This window comes from Neovison vison, chromosome 7 (genome assembly GCF_020171115.1).
Source record: "Neovison vison isolate M4711 chromosome 7, ASM_NN_V1, whole genome shotgun sequence".
NCBI classification, from domain to species: Eukaryota; Metazoa; Chordata; class Mammalia; order Carnivora; family Mustelidae; genus Neogale; species Neogale vison.
The window spans coordinates 50,225,508-50,251,363 of record NC_058097.1 but is presented as its reverse complement, the minus strand read 5'-3'; the positions used below and the strand labels follow the sequence as shown (position 1 = coordinate 50,251,363).

The following is a 25,856-nucleotide window of genomic DNA, read 5'->3' as shown; positions in this document are numbered from 1 at the left end:
TGCCTTCTTCCTATAGGGGGTTAGTCACCTGGGGTTGGGTGATGAGGACAGCAGGTTGGAATGGTAACCATGATAAGACAGCCCTGATGAAACAGACCACGTTGAGGCTGCCATCTTGGAACGATTACTTTAGTGATGCTACCATGTTGCCAGGGCAATTACAAGTCTCAGGTGAACCAAGACCTCATAGAGGAAGCCCTCTGGGACTAGCTACTATAAATGGGAAGGAAACAGGCAGGCTGCAGTGGCAACTACAATGAGTTAAAGAAGAAACAAAGCCCAGATGGGGAAGACCATTCTAGTGAGGTAGCCATGATGGAATGGTGGGCACTAGGTCTCGTGGTGGCCCAGGGAGCCACACACGATGAACCGAACACCATGTTGAGGCAGCCATGTTGAACTGGTGATGTTGACAAAAGTGCTCATGACCTGCTTGTTGGTTCTTAAGTGGCCGATCTTTATTAACTTTAATAATTCATCTTTCTGGCCCTGAGATAGGGTACTTTGATCTCTGGTCCTTTGGCGACCTCATGGGTATTGGGAGGAATCAGAGTCCCCAGAGTTCAGAGGTCTGTGGGTCAAGTCTGGCTTCCATGGCTTGAAGCTGGGTATAAGAAAGAATTTGTCTCAGAGGTCTTGACCTGCGGATGTATCAGCAGTTTGGGGGTGGGTAGGTGGGGTGACTTTTGTACTTACCTGGAAGGTGGGGGGAGTGGGGTGTCTCAAGAGGAAGACACCCCACAGGTTTCAATGCTCCCACCTTCAAAGACTGGTGCTCCTCTCCTCCCCCTGGCCTTATAGGGAACTGGACATCCGGTTTGGCCCACCCTAGCCCTTCTGGGCCCAGGTGTCCCTCCCACATATCCCACTGAAGTAGGTCAAGGGGAGAGAGGCTGGCGGATGGGGGTGCCCAGTTAAGAAACTTGGCCCTGGCTTGAGATCTTGCTGTCTCTACACAGAGATTTCATACCCTTCCAGAACTCAGGAGTGAGGCCTTCCTTGGCGCCCTGTGCTCTCACCACAGGAATCCAGGCCCCCAGCCACTCCCACACACTCAGTAGTCCAGGTTCCCAGCCCTAGCTCAGGGTAGTCCAAATTTCCAGCTTCCTCCAGCGCCCCCCCCACAACCCCGGAGTCCAGCCCCAGCCACGCCCTCTCCCCGCCCCACCTCTTCCCCAGCATCCCCGCCCCTCCTTCCACCTCCTCCCGCTCTATCAGGTCGTCGTCCTCGTCGTCCTCGTCGTCTCCATCCTCCACCGGCGAGTACTCCTGCGTGAAAGGCACGGCTCCCTCGGCGGAATGGAAACGCAGTCGGTAGAGCAGCCGCACCCACTGGCCGAACTCGCGGTCTCGGCTCTCGGCCGGGGCCCGCAGCTGCAGGTAGAAGGCGCGGCCGGTGCGGAACTTGACCTTAAGTTGCCAGCGGCTTTCGTTGTGGACGAAGAGCTGGACGAACTGCAAGGGGAACAACCTGGGAGGGCGGAAGGGGCAGCCTCAGGTTCTGACGCACCGTAGCTCGGCAGCCTTGCCATCCCGGGCGCCTTCAGGGTCGGAGTCGCCCACCCTAACGCCCCTCTCTCAGCCCAGAGACAGTCCCTTTTCACTTTCTCTGCCTCTTGAATTTTTTCCATCCGCATAGTACCTCTGTGTCTCCCGCTGGTCCTTCTAATAGCACGCCGCCTTCTTGAGATTTCTAGTTGAATATGAGAATGACATCGGACCCATAACAGGTCCAACGACCAAATTCCTGACCTCCCCAACTCAAACCTGCTTCTCTTTGCCTTCCGCATCCTAACTACATCCTCCCACTGCTCCGTCAGAAGTCGTGGGGTTGCTCCTGACCCCACGTTACTCTCATATCCTCATCCAATCCTGCCACAAATCCTGACAGCTCCACCGTTAAAATGCCACCGTCTCCAGGATCCGGCCATTGTAACCCCTTCCACCACCAGCCGGGACCCACCACCCGCCCAGGCAGCTCCCTCAGCCTTCACCGCTCCGTTCCCATGCGGCCGCCAGAGGGCGCCGGCCAACACCCGAGTTCACGTCCCTCCGGTGACTCCTGCGGCTCAGAGTAAAGGCAAGGTCCCTCCGCACTTTGACCTTGCCCCGCAGGATCCGCCTCCTCTGTTTACCTGTCTGCTCACTCCCCTCCCTCACTCAGCCCCAGCATCACCAGCCTCTTTGCTGTTCCATAAACCTACCAGGCGAGCGCCTACATCCAACCCTGCCTCAGGGTGGGAATCTTCCTCCAACCAGCCCCAAGGCTTGGCCCCTTAATCTTGTGTTTCTCAAGAAACGCCTTCTCTCTGGGGAAGGTGTTTACCACCCTTTTCACCCTTGCAGTCCTCCCCACCTGTCTCTGCCCCATCTGTCTCCACAAACCTTCCCCCCTTGGATAAATTGTCATTTATTCTGTTTGCCTTCCCAGAGGGGGAGTTTGAAGGCAGAGATTTTGATCTCATTTTGTTTGCTGCTGCTCCCCAAGTACCCAGGGCTCACATGGTCGGTGCTCAGTGGATGCTTGTTGAGAGGGTGGATCATTTGGCCCAATACACACAGCAGGGATTTGGATCCAAGTCTTATCCACGATGGGGCAGCCATACATCACCCTCTGGCCTGGCAGTGCTACCTCTGGGGACAGACACCCTCAAGCCTGTGTGCATGGATGCCCTCTGCCTACCATACTGGTTGCAATCCCATGACACCGGGCACCACTGTCCCTCAGTAGGTGGCTTCATCTCTTTATGACATTCCCCAAGTGGCAGAATAACAGTTGACGTTTACAAGGTGCTGACCCCTTGCCAGGGGCTGTTCCAAGGGCTTCACAAACATTTACGCAGTTTATCCCCTGACAGCCTGGGAAGGTGGGCTCTCCTCTAATCCCCATGTTCCAGATGGGGGAAATTGAGGCACAGACAGGTAGGGAACTTGGCCAAAGCCAGTGAAGAAGAGGTGAAGTCAGGATTTGAACCCAGGCAGGATGGTAACAGCACCAGATGAAAACTTGGGAGTCCAAAAGAGGATGTGGGGCTTGTACTTATGTTGATATAAAGTGAATGCTGATACAGTGCTGATGAAGGAGTGAGCAGAGAGGAAAAGTAGTATGCACCTGCCCCTGGTTTTAAAGGAAGGGGAAACACCCATAAAATGCTTATAGAATGGGCCCAGGCCAGCTCCAGGCTGCAGGCTAGAAGTGAAGGACTAGGGGCTGGTGAGTCTTAATGCATTATTTGCAGAGCAAGTTCACTGCTTTTAAATTGACGGTATGCTTTTTGGGGGGGATGGTGTTGAAGGGTTTCCAAGCACCCCTTGGCACTGTCATTAGTGTCCCTCCCACTGCAGCTCACTACTCAGTGAGTGGTGAGGTCGATTGGTGGGACAGATTAGCACTGGAAGGAAAAGAAGCAGTGTAGAAGCGAAAATGCCCCCGTGCACCGTAAGGTGTCAGCATACTGCTTTGTGGAATGTTCTAAACTTATACAGGGGGGATACATTAAAGGCTGTAAGTAGCCTTCATTTAGTTGAGGTCAGAATCAGATTCTGCCACCAAGTGGGTTGCAAAAGAACTTTTTAGGTTTCAGAACTGCAGACAAAGAACTGTGGACCTGTGTGTGTGTGTGTGTGTGTGTGTGTGTGTGATGTAAGTCTTTCCTTCCTTTCCTCCCTTTCTCTCCTTAACTGTGAGATGTAGTAAAAAAAGGGAAAGCCACTGGCAGAATGTTTTTACAGTATACTACACGTATGTACATGTTTTGTTATTGGCAGCTAGAGGTAGGAGCCTAGGATGGGCGAAAGGTGTTATTTTGTGCTATGTATGTTTTGTACCTTGATGTGTATTTGCATTCCTTTTTCAGAGAGAAAACAAAAGACCTGTAGGGCTTGTGTTTAGTGTGGCAATGGAGCTCAAGAGTCATGAGGTCAGGGGCACCTGGCTGGCTGGGATCCAGCCCTGAGCCAGGCTCCCTTCTTCTTGCTCTCCCTCTCCCTCTGCCATTCCCCCTGCTTATGCTCTCTGGCTCTATCTCTCTGTCAAATAAGTAAACAAAATCTTAAAAAAAAAAGAATCATGAGGTCAATAAGGATGAGGAATCTGAGATTCTAATCCCAACCCAACCCCTGAACCACTGTGGGTCTCTGGGTAAGTGGCTCTCCTCTCTGGGCCTCAGATTATCTCTTCAAAGGATGGGACTTAGAAGCCGCACCATATGAGTATGTCAGCAATGAGACTACCTCCATGGCCTACAGCATGCCTGGTATGCAGCAGGCGCGGCATCCATGGTTATTCTCCTGATCCTTGCCAGGGTGAGGCTGAGGACAGTCCTTCTCATGTCCATCTATCTCTGATTTCTAGCCCCTGTGGATTGCCTTCCCTTTGTTCTGGGTGTACAGCAGCCTGTACAGCAGGCTGGCAGCTATCCAAGACTCCTGGCACTGGGAGTCATCTGTGTGAGAGGAGGTGCTGCAGGGAGGGGGCCCAGGATGCCCACACCTGGGGAAGGAGGAGGTCTAGGCTGGGATGGGGGCAGGCAGTCACCCAAAGAGCTGCAGGCGTCCGTTATCCTTAGCAGGGCCGGCCAGCAGCAACAGGTCTGGGAGTTCCAGGGCTGGACTGGAGGCTGCCACCCCCATTGTGACCTTGTTGGCGACTTCTCCTAACCGGGTCACCTGGGGCCAAGGATTAGAGGTTAGAAGGCAGATAGATGGAAGGCAGGAATGGTGGGGTTAAGGGTCATGAGCCAAGTGTATTAAACACTGAGTCTGAGGTCAGACATCCTGGGGTCAGAAGTCAAGAGTTATCCAGGTGTGAAGTCAGGGAAAATGAACCAAGGGAATCAGAGGCCAGGGTTCACAGAGAAGCTAAAGGTCTAGAGGCATGGGGGTGGGGGTTGATCCAGAATGCCAGGAGATGAACGTTATGGGAGAATGGTCAGAAGTCGACAGGTCAGGGGTTCCTCAAGTCAGGAGGTCAGGGCTCAAGGTAAGGCTTGGTGTCAGGGGGTTCTGGGGCTCCACACCTGCACAAAGTTGCTCTCAAAGATGGGGAAGTCTCGCAGCTGGTCGAACTCGCCGCTCAGGAGGTGGCGTTGGAGCCGTCCGGGCCGGCCCGTAGGATAGCCCGGAACCAGGGGGCATTCTAGAGGGGCAAAGTTCAGGGGTCTAGTCCAGGAGACTGGGCCGGGGACCCCTCCAGCTGGCAGGGCCCAGGAAGTCCGGCTCTGCCAGCAGGGGAATCCTGGCCATCAGTTTTCTCAACGCCAGCCCCATCCCTCACCCGGTTCCCTCACCTGGTCCAAGCCAGTCAGGCCTGGATCCGCCTCTCACCTCCCATCCCACCTGGTTCCTCCTCACCTGTTCCACTGGGGGCCGGCTTAATCTCGTGCCCCCGCATCATCGCAACGCCCCGCCCCATAGGGAGAGCGGAGGGAGGTGCCGCCAGAGAAAACGGGTGGGTGGCGCCGCGGGCTCTACACGTCACAACGCGGCGGACCAGGCTTAAATGTCACCGAAGAAACGCCCGTTGTTGTGACGTCATCATAGGTGGCGGTGCCCAGATACCTGGGTAAAGCTACGGCCACGGGTCTGGCGTCAGACCCCGGTAGGGGGAGGGTGCTAGTGCGCAGGCGCAAAGAGCTGGCGCAGGCGTTTGCGCGGCAAGCTCCCTGCGCCCGGCTCGTTCCCTCCTCTGGCCTGATGGGAAGCGGTCAAAATGGCGGCGGTCGGTGTGGTGGCTGCTCGCCTCCTGCTATTGCTGATGGCAGCAGCAGTCCCCAGCCGGGCCCGGGGCAGTGGCTGCCGATCCGGAGCCGCTCTGCGGGGGGTGAGTACTCATTGGTTCTGCACAGAACCCAGGGCGGCGCTGACGGAAAGCTTGGGTCTCGGGTGTTTAGGTCCGGTAAAGTGGGAAGGAGGTATTGCAGGGCCAAGAGAGAAGAGGTGAAAGTGAGTATAGTTAGGAAGGCTCTAGCTCGTGGGTATGCATGAGGGCGGGGCTCGGATGGACTTGGCGTCTGGGCTTTCGGTGTTTTAAAAACGAAGATGCGCCGAAGGAGGTTGGGACAAGAACCCGGTGTTAACGTTGGAACGCCGGGAATCCGCACTCGTTAAATATGCATGAGGAGGTGTGGCCCTGGTGAGCTTTGGCAAATGAGACGTAGGGGCGGCTAAAAGGAAAACCGCGGAGAGGCTCTGGAGTAATAGGATAGGTGCTTCCTGCATATGCATGAGGAGGGCGGGATCTTGATTTGGAGGTTTAAAATCTGGACACGGAGTTGCGCAGGTGTGAGGGTTGCGTAGGTGCAAGGGCGTGGTTGGAGGATGCAGAGGTAGGAGAAATTTGAATTTGGAGAAGTGGACGGCGTGGGGGCGCCTGGGTGGCTCAGTGGGTTGAGCCTCTGCCTTGGGCTCAGGTCATGATCTCAAGGTCATGGGATCGAGCTCCACATCCGGCTCTCTGCTCAGCAGGGCGCCTGCTTTCCCCCCATCCCGGCCCGGCTCTCTGCCTGCCTCTCTGCCTACGTGATCTCTCTCTGTCAAATAAATAAAATCTAAAATTTTTTTTTACAAATTAAAAAAAAAAAAAAAAGAAGTCGACAGCGTGGAGCCTTAGGAGCCTTAGCCCGAGGAGCGTCTTTGTTGTGGCTGTTAAGGTGTAAACGAGGCCACTTGTAGGGGCGCCTGGATGGCTCAGTCCTTAAACGTCTGCTTTTGGCTCAGGTCATGATCTCAGAGTCCCTGGATTGAGTCCCACATCAGGCTCCCTGCCCCCGGGGGGGGAAGCCTGCTTCTCCCTCTCCCACTCCCCCTGCTTGTGTTCCCTCTCTGTCTCTCTCAGTCAAATAAGTAAATAAAATCTTAAAAAAAAAAAAAAAAAGAGGCCACTTGTATATAAGGTTGGGAAGGAATCTCGGGTATCCTTTAACCCACGAATGTTTACGATGCTAGGCATGAAGATACTTGCCTTGGAACTGGAGATGGTTGCCTTGGAAACAAGGTTACACTTCTTTGCAGGCTTTGGGTTTCTGGGGACCATCCAGCTCATGAATTTTCATGAAATGGGCAGTTCCCGTTGGAATCACAGTGGACAGGTGTCAGTGTTTGGATATGAATATGAAAGTAAGGTTCCTCTTTCAGCCTGAGTTTGTCTTGGGATCCGGCAGTCCTGCCTTCTGCCTTGGGCTCTGATGGTCCTCACCTGGGGACCTCTCTCTCACCTGCAGGCCGGAGCAGAAGGTCGAGAGGGTGAGGGCTGTGGCACGGTGGGGCTGCTGCTGGAGCACTCATTCGAGATCGGTGAGTCTAGCAACATCCTAGTCTGGGTACTCAGCTGGTGTCCTGTGAAGTCAAGAACTTGGGTCTGGATGCCACCCAATGTGAGACATGCCTTTCGTTTACTGAAAGCTTTGCCCCTCAGAATGTGTTTGCATTATTCTGGGAAGGTTGGGGCAGGGAGGGCATGAGAGAGAAGGAACTCTACCTTTGAATACTCCCTTTACTGTAAGACACATCCTAGTGGCCTAGGGGCAACAGTAGAGCGGACTTCTCAGACCAGTCACTCTATGGCCTGCACTAGGTCTGGAAGTTCTGGGTGTATTCACTCTAATGCCCTCCCCGCAGCCCTGCAATGTATAGGTATTAGAGCCCCATTTTCCAGAAGGGGAAGCAGGCCCAGAGGGGCATCACATCTGTAAGTGAATGGTAGAGCCAGGACCTGCTCTATAGCCCAGCTTAAACAACTACGGTTCAGGTGTTCAGAGTCTCAGAGCACAGAGGTCAGTACAGTCCAGAGGTCTGAGCCCCCAAACTCTGGGGCACTTATTAGAAATGCTGAAGCCGGGAGCTTCCACAGACCTCCTGACTCAGACCTTGGCCTCTGCTCGGGAAAGCCCCACTGATTCTGACATGGCCCCATGGGTGGAAGCCCCTCTGTTCTGCAGATGGGAGAACTGGAGGTAGAGGCAGGGCTTGGAAGCTGTGGCATTCAGACATCTGCCGTCAGCTGCCCTGTGGGATAGGAGGGTGGGATGTGGCGGCGGTGGGGGGGTGGGATGGGCGTGGCGGTCTCCACTTTGCAGGTGGGAACATGGGGGCTTGGGAGGGGGAAGCAGCCTGGTCATTGCTAGGGTCTTGGGGTTCAGTGGTGGGGTGGCTGCTGAGTCCTGACTCCCCACAGATGATAGTGCCCACTTTCGGAAGCGGGGCTCACTGCTCTGGAACCAGCAGGATGGCACTTTGTCCCTGTCACAGCGGCAGCTCAATGAGGAGGAACGGGGCCGGCTCCGGGTGAGGAGGGCACCCAGGGCTTGCTTGGGGTGTGGGGGGACCTGTGCCTTAGACCACGCCATGCGTGTTTCAGGGCCTTTGCCCTTTGCCTGTGCCGTTCCTTCTGCGCAGCACATCCTTTTCTCTCATGGTTTTCATATCGTTGCTCCTCTTACTCCTCCAGGTTCAGTCAAGATACTTTACAATCAGTTAGAAGGAGATTTGCTTGGGAGGAGAAAGAGATCCCTGGAATGGCCACAGTTAAATAAAAGGTTATTTCTATCATAGCCTGTCCCGTGGCTTCCTCAAGGCCAGGCTCCTGCCAGGCCTGGCTTGGTCCTCCCTAGGGTTGGTGCATGGAGGTGCAGTAGGCCAGAGGAAGAGAAAAATGAGGGGTAGAGAGAGAAGTTGTCTTTTGGGGATGGCCCACAAAAGCTGCCACAGTGCACTTGCACTCTCTCCCTTTGGCTGGATGTAATTGCCTGGGAGGCTGGGGACACAGGTCTCATTGTGGGCAGGCAAGTGCCGGTGGGTGCCCTTCCTGTGGGAGGTAGTCCATTCTGGCCAGCCGTGCTTTGTGCTTCCTACGTGGTTCTTTGTCACAGCTGTCACTTCTGTGGCTGGGGAGTCCAGGTTTGGGGTGGGCATTGGTGCAGCTGGATCTAGGTTTGAGGAAAATGTCCTTGGGACTCCCTTCTTCCCTGGGCTGGGCTCTACTGCGCTTACAGTGGCTTCTCCCAAAGGTGGAGTACCCAGTGGCTCCTGGCCTCACTCACCACCACTGGGCTAGGGATGAGGGGGATGCAGGCGGGTGAGATGGGGGAAGGGTCCCCTGGACCCAGTGGTGATCCAGGCCTGGCAGGGGCTGTGCATTGTCCTCACTGCTGCCCTCCTCTGCCCTGCAGGATGTGGCAGCCCTGAACGGCTTATACCGGGTCCGGGTCCCTCAGCGCCCTGGGGCCCCTGATGGCTCAGAAGCTGGCAGCTATGTCTCCTCTTTCGTCCCTGCGGTGAGTCAGTGATGGGACCATCCTTGGGCCCTCCCACCTGCCCCAGCCTGGCTTCCACCATTTGTGACCTGGCGTTTATGGACAGGAAGGACTCATACCTGGCCTTGCCCTCAAGGGCTGGAGGGGGGATGGTCCGGGTGGTGGGCCCTTTGATGGGACAGCATAGGACTTCATGGGGAGGCTGTTGTACTTGGACTTGTGCCCAAGGGAGGGGGGGGGGAACCATGAAGAGCTTTGAGAGATCCTCTGGGCCCTGTGAGAAGGGTTGGAGGCTTGGGGGTCTTGGTGCAGGCAAGGTCTGGGTGGCAACCCTGATCCCCCTGCCCTGCCCCACCCCAGTGCTCCCTGGTGGAGTCGCATCTCTCGGACCAGCTGACGCTGCACGTGGACGTGGCTGGCAATGTGGTGGGCGTGTCAGTGGTGACGCACCCCGGGGGCTGCCGGGGCCATGAAGTGGAAGATGTAGACCTGGAACTGTTCAACACGTCTGTGCAGCTGCAGCCACCGGCCACCGCCCCAGGGTGAGGGCGCGCGGGGTGCGGGTGCTCCAGGATGCGGGTGCAGGGCAGGGGCGTGGGCAGCACCCCCCATAATATCCGCTCAGCCATCCTGCAGCTGCCCTTGCTGTGTCCTTGTTGGCTGACCCCGGCCCCATAGCCTCTCTCCTCTGCCCACCCCTAGTCCCGAGACTGCGGCCTTCATTGAGCGCCTGGAGATGGAGCAGGCCCAGAAGGCCAAGAACCCGCAGGAACAGAAGTCCTTCTTCGCCAAATATGTGAGTGGAGCTCTGCCTGCCCCTGGTCCCTTCCCTCCTGAGTCCCCCCTCTGCCCTTCTCTCCCCCGTGGCCCTTGGCCTGTTCCTCTTCCTTATGGCCTCCTGTGCGAGGGGCTTGCCTGTCATCTCCAGGCCTGTCCCCTGGCACCGGGGCTCAGTCCAAGGCCTGGATGGAGTCGGGGAGGACTGTTGAGCTGTGCTCCTTGCCTCTGCCTTGGTCTGTTCCTGGCGGTGGTCACAGGGTATTCAGGCTCAGCACATGGCCTGCCCAGAGCCAGGCCTCTCTGGGAAGCAGGGGCAGCCTTTCAGGCTGGGGGCAGGTGCGGTACAGGCCATGTTGGTGTTGAACAGAGGCCTGTCTGGAGGAAGGGCAGTGAGGAGGGTGGTGGTCAGGGGAGGGATGTGGTCAGTACTAGGAGGGGGCTGGGACGAGGCCTGGGCTGGGACAAAGCCTAAGCTGGGCAGGTGCTGTGAGGCTAAAGAAGGGAGGGAGGCAGAGATTGCAATGGGTCAGGGAGATTTGGAAAGGAGAGGGCAGGTGGGGTCCTCCAGGTGGGGTTGGGATGCCTTTGGCTTTGGGAGGGCACAGTTAGGGGAGGCAGGGCTATGGGTGGAGATGCTCAAGAGGCTGGTCTGGAGCTGGAGAGGGGACGGGCCTGTGCTGCCAGGCTGGGGCTGGTAGGAGGAGCTGGGGGCACTGAGGCAGAAGGGTGATCTACCCAAGACAAGGGCAGGGGACAGCAGAGGCCACTGTGGGTGGGAGGATGCCAAGCCTGACTGCCCTGAGTGTGGTGCCAGCGGGGCCTCAGGTTTGCCAGCAGCTCCTGACAGCTGCACTGCGGGGAAACTGAGGCCCAGAGAGGCTAAGAACCCACTTGCCCCGGCTCTGCCCTCCCCAGTGGCCACAGGACCCCATGGCCACCCCTGGCCCTGACCTGTGCCCCCTCCCTCCTCAGTGGCACCTCATTCTCGGGGGGGCTGTGTTGCTCACAGCCCTGCGTCCTGCCGCCCCGGGGCCCACGCCGCCGCCGCAGGAGGCCTGAGTGAGGACTGAGCCCCCTCCCGCCTCCACCCCACCCTGTGCCCCACCAGCCCTTTCCCAACCTGTAGTGATGTAGGGGACCTGGGCCCCCTTCCCTCACGTGGCCTCCCCTTATACCGGCTCCCCCACCCTCCCTGCCCTGGCAGAATCTGGCTCATACTCACTTCTCTTCTTTCTGTCTCTCTCTGTGTTTGTCTGTCCACCATCCCATCCTCCTATCTGGCCCACAGTGGATGTACATCATTCCCGTCGTCCTGTTCCTCATGATGTCAGGAGCACCAGATGCCGGGGGCCAGGGAGGGGGCGGCGGCGGGGGTGGTGGCGGGGGCAGTGGCCGCTGAGGGTGGGGGGCATCAGCGCCTGGTCTTCTTTCATGCAGGCAACCCCCTCCCGCCAGAGTGCTCTTGTCCTTGATCATCCCAAGAAAGATTTGCTAGCTCCCCCTGTCCCCATCCCGTGATGGTAGGGGGATACTCCTCCCAGGAGTCCTTTCCCTCTAGGCGGACAGGTGACCAGATTCTGGCGTACCCTGCCTTCCCCTGTGATCCTTCCATAGCCCCAAAGGCTTCCTTTTGGCCACAGCATGGAGCTCGAGCTCCTGGTCCAGCTCTGACCTTATGTTTTCGCCCCTTCCCCTGAGCCTTGTAGTTTGGGAACATGCCGAGTTCTCTCCAGCCTCTGTGCCTTTGTTCGTGGTCTCCTCGCCCTGCCTGTCCCAGGCCTGGCTAGAGGGTCCCCCTAACTTGTCTGACTGGATTGGGCCACACACTTTCTATCTGTCTGCCCTTCAGGGGCCTAGCACAGAGCAGGTGTGGGCTGGCTATGGGCGTCCCTTGGCCCCATTCCAGCAGCCCTGCCTTGGGACCCCGCTTCGGCCTTTATCTGCCCATGGCTCCAAGCAGGAGTTGGGGTGTCCTGCCCTGTCTGGATGCCAGGCCTCCCACAGGCTTTGGGGCATGCAGAAATGTTAAAAGTAAAAACAAAGTAATGTCTGGTAGAGTTGAGAGCCGATGATGTAAATAGAATCCCTTCCCCAGCCTGGAATGTCTTCCCTGGGACAGGCCACCAGGAGAGGACTGCTGGCCTTTCCTATTTATCATCCCACCCCGCCAATCTATTTAAAAAATACCAACTATCTATTGAAATACATGAATGTTTCAAAAAGGTATGACTTCCAGCAACCAAATGCAACCGTTGATTTGGTTGCAGGGAAGTCCTTATGTACAGGCTTTATTGAATTCCGCTCTTTGCTCTGTGTATTATCCAGAAACACACAGAAATGGCTGTCACGGTCGCTGAAATGTCTGTGTAATGCTTTGTGGTGTTGTATGGCGGTTTATTAAACTGTTCCCCAAATGTTCAACATTTAGCTTCCTGCTGGATATGGTTATAAATAGCACAGCAGCGAGTGCTCTCCAGTCTCTCTTTGGTGAGTGTGAATTATTTCCTGAGGATGCATGACCAAAATCACGATGGCAGATTGGAAACACTTACGGGAAAGTAACGCGTTCGTGTGGCTCGAGTATCAAAACAATATCAAAGGTGTGTGGTGGACAGGTGTCTCGCCCAGTTGCTTTCATTTGTTTAACTTCTCCTTGTGTTAGCCCGTGCTGGCAGGGGCAGGGAGGGACACACGCTCTCCTTTCTTTGTAACGCAGAAGTAGCAAATCCCCTCCACCGCCTAGCCCTTGCCTCTTGGCTCCTGCACCTAATGTTCTGGAGACTTCTCCTAATGGGGGAGTGGCCTCGTCCTTGCACCCCATCAGAGAACTGCACCGGAGCTCATTCAACCTGGCCTCTACCTGCGGCTGTCACTGTTTCCTGGATGCAGATGTAACCGGGGTAAAACCCCAGCAGCAGAATGACCGGCCAGAGGAAGGTGGCATTTGTATAAATGTGACCCACGGGGGCGCCTGGGTGGCTCAGTGGATTAAGCCGCTGCCTTCGGCTCAGGTCATGATCCCAGTGTCCTGGGATCGAGCCCCGCATCGGGCTCTCTGCTCATCAGGGAGCCTGCTTCCTCCTCTCTCTCTCTCTCTGCCTGCCTCTCTGCCTACTTGTGATCTCTCTCTGTCAAATAAATAAATAAAATCTTTAAAAAAAAAAAGAAAGAAAAAAATAAATGTGACCCACGTTGCTAAGTTGCCCCCATCGAGCAGACACCGGTCACCATTCCCCCACGGCCTTGTCAGCAGATGGCTCAGACCTCTCCGTGTCAGGAGGCTCTGATCCATGTCAGGAGGGAAGTGGAGCCTGATAGCACCACAGGGATTTTCTGGGAACCGTTCTTGTCCTTTGCTCAAGGGCAGCATTTAGGATTTTGAATTCCTCTTGTGATTTGTCTGATGTTGCTGACGCCTAAAGCCACCCCCGTCTGTTTTCTGGTCCCTCTGGATTCCTGTCCTGCTGCGGCCCTTTCTCTGGACCTTCTCTTCTCTCTGACCTCGCTCCCAGGGGCCAGCCACTCCCCGCTGTGCTGCGACAAGTGGCCTGAGAGTCCCAAACAGTCCCACTGATTTGCAGTTCCGCAGTATTTTCTTTGACTGTGTTGTGTAACACACCCACCAGCAGTGGGGGGTATCATTCAACCCATTTCTTTGTGGTTTCAATACATAAAAGTGTCCAAGGGGTGCTCTAACTTGGGCTTGCTTTCCCATCTGCGCTCCATGTGAATTGCCCCCATGGTGTTCACTGCCGCTTTCTTGGACAAGGGAGAGTTCCTAACCCTTTGCCTCATTGACAGTGGCATTCTTGCCCCAGGCATTGGTTGGACCATTTTCTAATTCTGTCATGGATTGAGATTGAGCTCTTTACCCATCTGATTACCTCCTTTTCCTCTACGACTCTCTAGATCCCTCTGGAGCGGGCAGAGTTCCTCTGCAGTGTACTTCAGCCACTGTCTGAGTTGGCACAGTCTCCATGAGGCTCTGTCCTTGTGCATCTTTTCTAATACTTGCCTCTTCATGGAGAGCTCACTTACTATTTCGTTTTCTTGACCAGGGTGTCTGGGGATATAGCACGAAACTCAAAAGATATTGTAGGATCCAAAGCCAAGAGCCTTCTGCTCGGCGCAGCCTGGTACCTGTTCCCCTCACTGAGGGCGGCCTGACTGGCCAGTCTCCTGCTCATAGCTCTGGAGATACTCTCCACATAAACAAGCAAACGTCTATGTAAATCATTTTTACAAAAATGTGTAGCTCTAGGGTTTTTTTTTTTTTTTTTTAAAGATTTTATTAGAGTGCACAACAGGGTGGTGTGGGGAGAGGCAGAGGGAGAAGCAGACTTCATCCTGAACAGGGATCCCGATGTGGGACTCGATCCCAGGATCATCACCTGAGCCAAAGGCAGATGCTTAACAAACTCATACACCCAGGTGCCCTGTAGTTCTAGGTTGTTGTTTTTTTTTTCCTCTTTCTCTGAGTTGGAGAGGTTTCCATCTTGGCTGTAAAGTGCATCTTCCTTCTGTGATGTGGCTGGCTCGGAGGTGACATCATTGGTCCCTGTGGAGGGACCCTCAGGGTTGTTGCAAGCAGAGCTGCAGGGATCTCCGTGTGCACACGTGCACGTATGTCTGCAGGACATGCTGCCAGAGGAGGACTTGCTGGGGCAGCGTCGGGCACCTCCCATCCACACTGGAGCCCCTCTTGCTGACTATCCTCAAACCCGTCTCCCGCTCAGACTCCCCTCCTGGTCTCCAGACCCCCGGCTCCTTCCCCAGGCAGTGCTGCCCAGAGAGTCTCTGCCACCCATCCGCCCCCAGTCAGAGCTCCTGCAGGAATCCTACCCAGGAAGTGGTGCCACCATCTGCTTGGCCTCATAGGCTGGAGCACTGCATTGCCCGACTCTGCTGTTCCTTCCTGCCTCACCCCTTGTCCTGTCCCCCATGGCCCCAACCCTGGCCTCATCCTTCTCTACCTGGACCTGTCAGCCCAGCCTCCTCCCTGGCCTCGTGGGGGTACTTCTGACACCAAAGCTGCCCCCCTCACTCCTCCTCTATTCCTAGCCCTCCCATGGCTGCCCAGTGCTCTCAGGGCAAAGTCCCAGCCCCTCAGCCTGGCTTTGGAAGTGTCTTAGTTTCTAGTCTGTTCCTCTTTTTCAGCGTCACTGAGGAGCACCTCCCAACCTTAATGAGTCCCTCAGATACCACCCTCTAAGCCCCCTCTGTCTCTGCCTCTCCATCTCCACGGAGCTCAGTGCCCACTATCTCCCTCCTGTGCCTTTCCCCCCGGCCTCCTAACCTGTGGTCTAAGATATGAAAGCACCTGCAAGGTAAATGCTCAGTGAAAGGACGGCCTCCCTCTCCAGTTTCCTGCCTCGCCCTTTGGATGCGCTTCTTTGCTCCACAAAATGTTATCTGCTCTCTGACATTTAGGAAACCCTTTTCCCCAGCCCAGCATTTAGGTATACTTAGCGCAGTTATAGGACAGGCAATCTTTTAAAATATATAAGGCTAACTTTAGTATTTGAAGACTTTACTATCCCAAATTGAGCATTGTAGCAGGTGGCTTTTGGAAGGAGTTCTATAGGCGCCTTTATTTAACCCATCAGAGAGATGCCATGGTGAGAATCCGGGACTAATCTCTGAGGCCTCTTCAGCTGTCAGTCATTCATCTTTGCCTGCACCCACCTCCCAGTCAGCAAGGCATAATGGTGTCATTACAAAGAAAAACTCGATTTGGCCCAATTCCTAGAAATAGGCTCCCAGGCAACCTGTAAAGTAAATCCCACTTTCCTTAGTTTCCCACAGTGGTCATGTATGTATTTCTGTGGCAATGCAGAGGAGAAGCCAGCCGTAGGATGACTTGAAAACACGAAGTCAGTCTGGAGGTGTACGTTGGCACGCTATGAAGCTTGCTGGGTACCGTACCATATTGACCAGGAGTAAAAATTTTCATTTTTGCAGAGTTTTGCTTGAGACCATTCCTGGTATCTAATACAGCTTGGTAACAGTTCTGTCCTCTATCAGTAGGTGGCGATAAAAGAGTTCACCCTGCTTGAGAATGCCCCTCAGGCCCATAGCATGCTCGGCTGGATACTCTGGGGAGGTCAGGCCCATGTGGACCCTCTCTCTGAAGAAAAGAGCTTTTCAGGGGGTGCTCTTGGCCCTTGAGAAGGTTGGGGTTCCCATGAAGCCTCTGTCTTAGCAGGTGCTGGTCTTCAGGAACACGGGTGCCTGTGTTCCCAACTGCAAAATGAAGTCCTCCCATGCTCCATGCTTCCTGAGGAGGAGAAGATGGTGGCAGTTGGGGAGAATTGGGGCAGAAAGGAGGCAGCCTCCTTCTCAGCAAACTCAGACAGAAGTTGAGGGATCAGGAGAGTGGAGAAGGAGCCACTTTCTGGCCAACTGCAGGGTGGTTCAGCCCTTCCCAGCCCTGGCACTTACATGCAAGTGTCTTCATCTCTGAGCCAGCTCCTCGGTTCCTAGGCCGGGGGCAGGCGTCCTTCCTCCAGGCAGTGGGCAGCATCCGGGACAGACAGAAAAAAGAGAAAATGGGTGTCACAGAGGCCCTTCCACCCTCGGGGGTGGGGTGGGGGTGGGAAGGCCTGGCTTGGCAGCCCTGTTCCAGGCTGCGCAGATCCCTGGGAGGATGTCAGCTCCGAACTTCAGGAAGGGAGAGGGAAGGAGGGGAGGCAAAGGGAGAGGATGTGGCTGGCAGAGCCTGGAGGGGCCTCCCTGACACTGGGAGACAAGGTGCAGAGGAAAGGAGGCCAGTGGAGGGGAGAAGTCTGGCAGGAGAGAAGAGGTGACAGATTCAAAAAGGAGAGAAAGGAAAGAGCAAGAGAGATTGGAAGGGGGGGGAGAGAGAAGAGCAGTGGGGAGAGAAGGGATGGAGATGAGCAAGAGAGGGGAGCAAAGAGGAAAGATGAAGAGAAAGTGTAGGGGGAAAAAAACGAATGAGGAGAGGGGAAAAGGAAGCGAGAGATGAGAGAGAAGACAGGCTGGGGTGGGGGGCGGTCCCCAGCTAAGCAGGCAGAGAGAGGTGAGGAAAGGAGACCGTGGCGGGGAGAGCGAGGCTGGGGGAAGGAGAAGGAGGGAGAGAGACGATGGGACAGAGTCGGAAATGGAAGGCCAGGCGGAGGAGCGGCCCGGGAGCAGCCAAGGCAGACGGGATAAAAAAGCCCAGACGGCGGGAGAGGAGAGGGGAAGGAAAGGGAGAGAAAGGGGGAAGCAAGGAGCGGAGAGCTTGCTGGCGGCCCGGATGCAAAGGCCAAAGCCGAGCGGGACAGGGGAGGAGAGCAGAGCAGGCAGAAGGAAGGAAAGCGGAGGAAGGGGACACAGCAGGCGGGAAAGAGAGAAAAGGAGAAAAATGAATACGGGAGTGTGGAGAGCCAGCGAGCGTGCGAGCGGCCGGCAGGAAAGAGCAGAGCAGAGGCGGGAAGAGGCCGAGAAAGAAGGGATGTGAGGGAAGGGCGAGGAGCCGGGAGCGGGGAAAGGAGGTGAGAGAGAAGTGGAAGAAAATTGAGAGGAGTGAGGTGTGTAGTGCGGAGGGCGGGATCGCACCGCGGGAGAGTGCGAGGAAGAGAAGGGGTGCGCGGAAGGCGGCGGAGGGAAACCGGGGCGGGAAGAGCGGCCAGAGCGCGCTTGCGCACAGCCGCACCACACCCCCTACCCGGCACGCGCACAGTGATGCGCGCGCGCGCCCCGAGGCCCGGGCCAGAGGCGGCGGAGCAGGGAAGCCAGGGAGAGGCGGCGGGAGACGAGGAAAACGGGGAGCGAGGGCAGCGGGAAGGGCGGGAGGCGCGCGCACGGGGCTCATACCCCGCAGCCGAGAGCCCGCTCACTCCTGCGCGCCCGGCCGCCGCCCAGGGAGAGACAGGCGCGACGGCTGGGGAAACGGAGAGCGTGCCGAGCCCGCGGTGCCGGGCGCGAGCGGGCGGGGAAGGGGACCGCGGGTGCAACGGAGCCAGAACTGGAGAAGAGGGAAGGGAAGGCGTCCGCCTCCCGCGAGGAGACGCCGGTCCTGGGCGCGGGCCGTGCCCCCCCCGTCCCGGGGCGCGAGAAACTGCAGACATCGGCGGGCTCCTGGTCCCCGGAGCGGGCAGGACGTGACACGAGTTTCGTGACGTGTGAAACGCAAATCACGGGGCCGTTTGTTCGGAGGCAGGAGACGCGTGTCACCAGCTCGCGGGGACGTCCGGCCCGCTCCGTAGGTGCCAGAGGGGCCTCCCGGCTGTGGGAGGCGGCAGGGGTGCAGCCCACGGGGGGAGGAGCACATGTGGAAGGAAGAGAGACGGGGAGACCGGAGAGTGTGGGCGAGGCGCTCTGGGGGCGTGAAGAGGCAGAAAAATGGTCAAGAAAATTTGGTGGGGGGGGGGACTGTCCAGGAAAGTGGGTTAGAGACTGAATGGCAGGAAGGGCCCTGGCGGTGAAGGCGAGTTGGGGAGAAGACGGAGGAGAGAAGAGTAAAAGAATCGATGAAAAGAAGGTACAGGAAAAGCGGAATCGGAGTGTGGTTAGACTGGGGGCGGGGGCAGATAGGAGACCCCATGGACCCCGTGTCTGTGTGAGGGACAGGAGGACAGAGGGGAGAAGGGGATGGGAAGCGGAAAGCAGAAGGAAAAGAGGCGCTCCCTGACTACAACCAGAAGGACGGGGTGGGGGGTGTGTGAACCAGATATAAGAAAAAGAAGCTGGAGGCGAAGGGGGCAGGAGGAGAGGCGCAGAGAAGCTGAGGGAGGGAAGAGGGTGCGGGGTGTCAACCAGCGTGCGGGGGTGGGGTGGGGTGGGGGAGGCGCCACATGGTGCCCCAGAGCGGCCCTCGGGTCAGAGCTGCTGTGGGAACCCGACCGAGCAGGAAGCTCTAGGCTCGGGGATGCCCCTCCCACACCTCCTGGGGAGGAAAGGGACCGAGTAGGCAACCGGGCAGAGTGAAGCACAGGGGGAGGAGAATGTGAGGTGGGGTTCTGAGGAAAGGAAATAAGCTTCCAGAGAGGGTGAGAGCCGCAGGACCGGAAGCCAGACAGGTGGGGTTGGGGTGGATGAATGAAGAAAGACAAGCGCATGGTTTCTGGGAGAAACAGGAGAAGTGTGTGTGTGTGAAATAAAGGGTAGTTCTGAGGAGCACGATGAGAGGAATAGAGAAGACCTGTGTAGGGAGAGACGCAGATCAGGACAGAGAAGAGAGGAGGAGGAGGAGAAGCAAGGCACAATCAAAAAAGTGTTTGCAAAGGAAACCAGAAAATAGTGTGAGGAGGAAAGTGTGTGTATGTCATAGACAGGGCAGAGACAAACTGTGTGGGGGACAGAGGAAAAGAGGTGAGAAAGGAAAAAGATGAAGAGAGACAGAGGGAATGAGATTTTGAGAGGAAATCTGAGAGAGGGAGAGTCAGAGAGAGAGAGTCTAAGAGAGGGAGAGAACCTGAGAGACAGAATCAGAGAGGGAGAGAATCTGTCAGACTGAGAGAATCTGAGAGGGAAAGAGTCTGGGAAAGAGAGAGAGTTTGAGAGGGAGAGAGACTCTGAGAGAATCTGAGAGCGAGGCAGAGTCGGAGGGACAGACAGTCACAGAGAGAGAGACAGTCTGAGATGAGGGAGACAGAATCAGAGAGTCTGAGGGGGTGGGGAGAGAGAGTCAGAGAGAGAGAGAAAGAAACAGAGAGGGAAAGAGTCTGGGAGAGAGACAGAGTTTGAGAGGAAGAGAGAATCAGAGGCCGAGTTGGAGGGACAGTCACACAGAGAGAGACAGTATGAGAGAGGGACACAGAATCAGAGAGGGAGAGAGAGAGAGAGGGAGAGAATCTGATAGAGAAAAACAGAGAATCTGAGAGAGGGAAAGAGTCTGGAAGAGAGAGAGACTGAGAGAATCTAAGAGTTTGAGAGGGAGAGAGTCTGAGAGAGAATCTGAGAGCGAGGCAGAGTCAGAGGGACAGACAGTCACAGAGAGACAGACAGTCTGAGATGAGGGAGACAGAATCAGAGAGTCTGAGAGAGGGTGGGGGAGAGAGAGAGAGAAAGAAACAGAGAGGGAAAGAGTCTGGGAGAGAGACAGAGTTTGAGAGGAAGAGAGAATCAGAGGCAGAGTTGGAGGGACAGTCACACAGAGAGAGACAGTTTGAGAGAGGAAGACAGAATCAGAGAGGGAGAGAGTCAGAGAGAGTGAGAGAATCTGATAGAGAAAAACAGAATCAGAGAGGGAAAGAGTCTGAGAGAGAATCTGAGAGAGAGGCAGAGTCGGAGGGACAGACAGTCACACAGAGAGAGACTGAGAGTTAGAGAGAAAGAGAATCTGAGAGAGGGAGACAGAATCAGAGAGAGAGCCAGAGGGAGCCAGAACCTGAGTCAGAGAAAGAGACTGAGAGTATCTGGGAGAGAGTCAGAGAGAGAGAATCTGAGTGAGAGAGAGAATCACACACACATAGTTATAGAGAATCTGAAAGTGAGAGTCTAAGAGAATGAGAGGGTCTGAGGAGAAAGTCTGAGTGAAAGAGAGACAGAGAGAGAGAGAGTGTGTGTGTGTGAGAGAGAAAATCTGAGTGAAAGAGAGTCTGAGAGTCACAGAGTCAGAGAGAGAGAGTCTGAAAAAGAGTTTGTCAGAGAGTCAGTCTGAGGGAGAGTCTGAGTGGGAGAGAGAGAGACAGAATCTGAGTCAGAGAGAGACAGTCTGAGAGAGGGAGAGAGTCTGAGGGAGAGTGTGAGACAGACTGAGAGAGAGAAGGAGAGTCTGAGAGAGAAAGACAGTCTGAGAAAGTCTGAGAGAGTTTGAGTCAGAAAGAGAGGGAGAGTCAGAGAGAGAGTCTCAAAGTCTGAGAGAGAAATAGAGAGTCTGAGAAAGTCTGAGAGAAAGAGTTTGAGAGAGTCTGAAGTGGTCAGAGAGTGAGAGAGTGGGGGGAGTTTGAGACCTGAGAGAGAAAGAGTCTGAGAGAATCTGAGAGAAGGAAAGTTCGAGAGTCTAGGAGAGAGTGAAGAAGTCTGAGAGAGAGAGTCTGAGGGGGAGATAAAATCTGAGAGAGTCTGAGAGAGGGAGAGTATGAGATTCTGAGAATAGAGGGAGAAAGAGCCTGAGAGAATCAGGAAGAGACAGAGAGAGTCTCAGAAAGTCTGGGTGAGTCTGAGAGAGAGAAATAGTCAAGAAAGTCAGAGAGAGAGTTTGAGAGAGTCTGAGAAAGTCTGAGTGAGGGAGAGAGAGTTTGAAAAAGAGTCTGAGAGAGAGAGAGAGAGAGAGAGAGTGTGTGTGTGTGTGTGTGTGTGTGTGTAAGAGAGAATCTGAGTAAGGGGTGCCTGGGTGGCTCAGTGGGTTAAGCCTCTGCCTTCAGCTCAGGTCATGGTCCCAGGGTCCTGGGGTCGAGCCCCGCATCAGGCTCTCTGCTCAGCGGGAAGACTGCTTACTCCTCCCTCTCCTGCCTGCTTCTCTGCCTACTTGTGATCTCTCTCTCTGTGTCAAATAAATAAAATCTTTAAAAAAGAGAGAGAGAGAGAATATCTGAGTGAAAGCCTGAGAGTCACAGAGTGTCAGAGAGAGAGTCTGAAAGGGTCTGAAAAAGAGAGAGTTTGTCAGAGAGTCAGTCTGAGAGTCCGAGTGAGGCACAGAGTTGAGGGAGAGTCTGAGTGGGAGAGAGAGAGACAGAATCATGAGTCTGAGAGAGACAGTCTGAGAGAGGGAGAGAGAGTCTGAGGGAGAGTGTGAGACAGAGAGAGAGAAGGAGAGTCTGAGAGTCAAAGTCTGAGAGAGAAAGACAGTCTGAGAAAGTCTGAGAGAGAGTTTGAGTCAGAGAGAGTGTCTGAGAGAATCAGAGAGTTTGAGTCAGAGAGAAAGAGAGAGTCTCAGAAAGTCTGAGAGAAAGAGTTTGAGAGAGTCTGAGGAAGTCAGAGAGTGAAAGAGTTGGGGGAGTTTGAGACAATCAGAATCTGAGAGAAGGAAACTTTGAGAGTCTGGGAGAGAGTGAAAAAGTGAGAGCTCGAGAGAGAATGAGAGAGGGAGGGTCTGAGAAAGAGTCTGAGGGGGAGAGAAAGTCAGAGAGGGAGAGTGTGAGATAGTCTGAGAGAGGGAGAAAGATGTCTGAGAGAAAATGAGAGTCTGAGAGAATCAGAGAGGGAGAGTCAGAATCTCAGAAAGTCTGGGTGAGTCTGAGAGAGAGAAATAGTCTGAGAGAGGGAGAGAGAGTTTGAAATTTCAGAGAAGGAATCAGAGAGAGGGAGAATGCAAGACAATCAGAGAGAGATCCTGAGAAAGTCAGAGAGGGAGAAAGAGTCTGAGAGGGAAAGTCTGAGAGAATCAGAAAGGGAGAGTCTGAAAGAGAGTCAGAGAGAGAGAATGAGTTTGAGAAAGTCAGAGAGAGTCTGACAGGGGGAGTTTGAGACAGTCTGAGAGAGAAAGAGAGTCTGAGAAAGTCAGGGAGAGAAGGTGAGAGAATGAGAGAGGGAGAGAGGGCCTGAGAGAGAGAGAGAGTCTGAGAGAGTCTCAGAAAGTCTGAGAGAGTCTGAGACAGGAGAAATAGAGTCTGAGAATGTCAAAAAGAGAGAGAGAGTCTGAGAGAAAGAGAAAGTTTGAGAGAGGGGGAGTTTGAGAGAGTCTGAGATTGGGAGAGAAAGTCTGAGAGAAGGAGAGTCTGAAAGAGTTTGAGAGTCTCAGAAAGTATAGTGTGAGTGAGAGAAATAGAGTCTGAGAAAGAATGTGAAAGAGAAAAAGTCAGAGAGAGAGTCTTAAGAGAATCAGGGAGAGAGTTTGAAAGTCTGAGAGAGGGAGAGTTTGGGAGTGAGAGTCTGAGAAAGTCTGAGAGAAAGAGAATCTGAGAGGGGGAGAGTCTTAAGAGATAGAGCGTGTGTCAGAAAGTCTGAGAGGGAGAGTCTGAGGGAAAGAATTTGAGAGAGAGAAAGTCTGAGAGGAAAAGTCTAAGAGAGTCAGAGAGTCAGTCAGAGGGAGAGTTTGAGACAGGCTGAGAGAAAGTGAGAGAATCAGAGAGTGAGAAAGTCTGAGAGATGAAGAGTCTGAAAGAGTCAGAGTCTCAAAGTCTGAGAGAATCTGAGATAGTCTGAGTCAAAGAGAAAAAGAGGGAGTTTGAGAGAGTTTGAGGAAGTCTGAGAGACAGAGAGAGAAAAAAAGAGAGAGTCTAAGAGAAATAGGCGCCTGGGTGGCTCAGTGGGTTAAAGCCTCTGCCTTTGGCTCAGGTCATGATCCCAGCGTCCTGGGATCGAGCCCCGCGCGTCGGGCTCTCTGCTCAGCAGGGAGCCTGCTTCCTCCCCTCTCTCTGCCTGCCTCTCTGCCTACTTGTGATCTCTCTCTGTCAAATAAATAAAATCTTAAAAAAAAAAAAAAAGAAAGAAAAAGAAAGGGAGAGAGAGAGGGAAAAGGAAGAGTGAGAGAGAGAGAGTGAGAGCATGGGAGACTCAGGTAGTCAGAGATGGAGAGTCTGGAGAAGTCTGAGAGTCTAAGAATCAGAGAGAGGGAGTGAGAGAGTTTTTGAGAAAGTCAGAGAGAGAGAGAGAGAGTCTGAGGAAGTCTGAAAGAGAGAGAGAGGAAACAGACAAGAGAACTGCAGTGGGACAGACACTCAGAGGCGGGGAGACTGGCAGGAAAGTTCCCTTTCCCTCCTGACTGCCAGTCCTTATCTGCTGCTCCAGGCGGTGGGAGCCTGGCAGCAGACCGCAGGGCAGGGAGAGAGTAACTTACGGCTTCTTGGCCAGAAGAACCAGCACCTCCTCCAGTGGGCACTAGCTGCCTCCCATGTTCTGTTCTATTATTTTCTATCTTACTTTCTCTCTTGGTCTTAACTCAGTCCCCTTGCCCCTCCCCTACACCAGAGAGTGGCTATTATCCACATTTTTTTTTTCTAATGAAGAAATCAAATTGGAGCTGAAATCTGTTGTCACCATCACTGTGAGGGGAAGACGATCTGCTTCTCCAGTGGTGGTGACTGAGACTCTAGAGTAGCCCTACATCCCTTCTGCCTAGAAAATTCAGAACTTCCACTACAGAGAAGGAACCAAAAAAAAAAAAAAAAAAAAAAGAGGAAGCCAGTGGAGTGGAAGGGGCAGGGCAGAATAAAAGGTTTAATGAGAGGGGTCAGTGTGTGTAAATTACCTAGCACACAGTTGGTGCTTAATTAGTGCCCCCGCCCCTTTTCTGTTGGAGAGCACTGAGAGCAGGAAGGAACAGAAGAGGCAGCAAAGAGGAAGGGAAAGGGGGAAGGAGATTGTGAGGGGTGGGAAGCTGTGCTTATTTAGATCCCAGCACATAGTCAGTGCTCAATAAATGTCCATTCCAGTCTTCCAGAGAGAGAAGACAAGTCAGAAAGAAAGTGAAGAAAACACCAGAGAGGAAAAGCAGCGTAAGGAGAGAGTCAGTGATGCAAATTGCTGGGCATACAGTAGGTGTTTATTAAGTGTTCTTTTCCCAGGAGAAACAAGAAAGATAGGGAGGGGAAGCTCCAGCAGAAAGAATGAGTAGGAGAAGCTGTGAGGGAAGGGACTGGACACAAGTAGGAGCTTAATACATACCCATAACCCTCCATGGTAGTGAGCACAGAAGCAGCAGCCAGGAGGAGTGAAGAAAGCAGAGAGGAGGAAGAGAGAAGGAAGAACAGAGCCTGTGAGGCAGTGACAGGATATATGAAGGAGCAGCACACAGTAGGCACTTAATGCATGCCTATTTCCTCTTCCAGGAGAGCAGACAGGGCGGAGAAGAGTGGAGAAGCTGGAGGAGAGAAGGGGCCCAGGAGAAGAAATGAGAAGAGAGTGTGTATAGGTTAGGCTGTGGGCACCCAGGAAGCACTCAATAAATGCACATTGATTTCCTAAGGGGGTGGAGAGAGCAAAAGGAAAGGAAGGTGCAGGCACAGGCAAGGGGAAAGGAAAGATGGCTAAGGAGGCTGATTGCATAGGAACCCGTAAAGCCGGCAGACCAGAAGTTGGAGGTAACCTCAAGAACTGGCAAAGGAGAGGACACACACAGAGGAGACAGTACTGGCAAATCATGGGGCACACAGGAGGTGCTTAGTAAATGCTTGTTGTCTTCCCCAAAAGAGGGCCTAGAGAACGCTGGGAAGGGAGAAGCCGGCAGAGGGAGAGGGGCAGGGAGATAAAGGCAAGAGGAGATGAGATGAGACATTAATTGCCTGATATACAGTAGGTGGCCCATCATTGCTTGTTCTCTTCCCCCAGAAAGAGCAGATGGGGCAGAAATGAAGAAACAGGGAGAATTGAGGGGGGAGGGGCATAAGGAGATTGTCTGGCAAAGGATAGGTGCTCAATAAATGCCAGTTTCCTTCCCTGGCAAAGATAGCAGAGACCACAGGTCAGTGAAATGGGAGGGTGAGAGGAGAGTAGAGAAGGCACAGGCAATTGGTTGTCATACCACAGGTGCTCAGTAAATGTCTGTTCTTTGCCTTGGAAGAGAGCAGAGAGCCCAGAAAGACGAGGGGACAGAGGAGAGAAGAGGAAGGAAGAAGGTATGAGGAAGGAAGAAAAGATGTATAAACTACCCAGCACACAGTAGGTGCTCAGTATGTGTTCATTCCCTCCCTGCCTCCCCCCCACCCCGGGAGGGAACAAAAAGTCAGAAAGGAGAGGAAATCAGGAGAGTGAGAAGAAAGGAATTGAGGGAGAAAAAAGTATGGAAGGAGAGGAGACAGTGTAAATTTCCAAGCACACAGTAGGTGCTGCACCAGTGTGCATTCTCTTCCCAGGAGACCAGGCAGATCAGGAAGAAGTGCAGGGCATCTGGGTGGAAGGGACAGGAGAGCAAAAAGAGTAGAAGATGCAGAGGCCGTGCAGAAATTGCCTGGTAAACATTAGGAACTTTAAAAATGCCCCTTTCCTCCAAGAATGGGA

General features: G+C 54.3%; 3 protein-coding genes across 4 annotated transcripts; 1 reads left to right on the top strand and 2 right to left on the bottom strand.

Moving 5' to 3' along the window:
- Nucleotides 1–436: 436 nt before the first annotated feature.
- Nucleotides 437–5,601, bottom strand: FAM71E1 (family with sequence similarity 71 member E1). The gene is made up of 5 exons (XM_044256802.1): nucleotides 5,353–5,601; nucleotides 5,019–5,137; nucleotides 4,538–4,668; nucleotides 1,201–1,471; nucleotides 437–604 (listed from the first exon to the last, which is right to left on the bottom strand). The coding sequence occupies exons 1-5, from the start codon at nucleotides 5,411–5,413 to the stop codon at nucleotides 548–550; spliced, it is 639 nt and encodes a 212-aa protein (XP_044112737.1). The 5' UTR covers nucleotides 5,414–5,601; the 3' UTR covers nucleotides 437–547.
- On the top strand, nucleotides 5,587–12,510 carry EMC10 (ER membrane protein complex subunit 10). Of its 2 annotated transcripts, XM_044256801.1 has the most exons (8): nucleotides 5,587–5,821; nucleotides 7,221–7,293; nucleotides 8,174–8,283; nucleotides 9,168–9,272; nucleotides 9,612–9,793; nucleotides 9,954–10,047; nucleotides 11,004–11,090; nucleotides 11,320–11,410. In XM_044256801.1, the coding sequence occupies exons 1-7, from the start codon at nucleotides 5,711–5,713 to the stop codon at nucleotides 11,088–11,090; spliced, it is 762 nt and encodes a 253-aa protein (XP_044112736.1). In that variant the 5' UTR covers nucleotides 5,587–5,710; the 3' UTR covers nucleotides 11,320–11,410. The 2 variants fall into 2 exon arrangements, with proteins under 2 accessions (XP_044112736.1, XP_044112735.1); XM_044256800.1 differs by lacking the exon at nucleotides 11,004–11,090 and having other exon boundaries at nucleotides 11,320–12,510.
- A 1,987-nt stretch (nucleotides 12,511–14,497) lies between these two features.
- Nucleotides 14,498–24,538, bottom strand: LOC122913355 (extensin-like). The gene is made up of 4 exons (XM_044260105.1): nucleotides 24,525–24,538; nucleotides 17,850–18,261; nucleotides 16,473–17,696; nucleotides 14,498–16,308 (listed from the first exon to the last, which is right to left on the bottom strand). Exons 1-3 carry the CDS (start codon nucleotides 24,536–24,538, stop codon nucleotides 16,587–16,589), a joined length of 1,536 nt encoding a protein of 511 aa, XP_044116040.1. The 3' UTR covers nucleotides 14,498–16,308; nucleotides 16,473–16,586.
- Nucleotides 24,539–25,856: the final 1,318 nt, after the last annotated feature.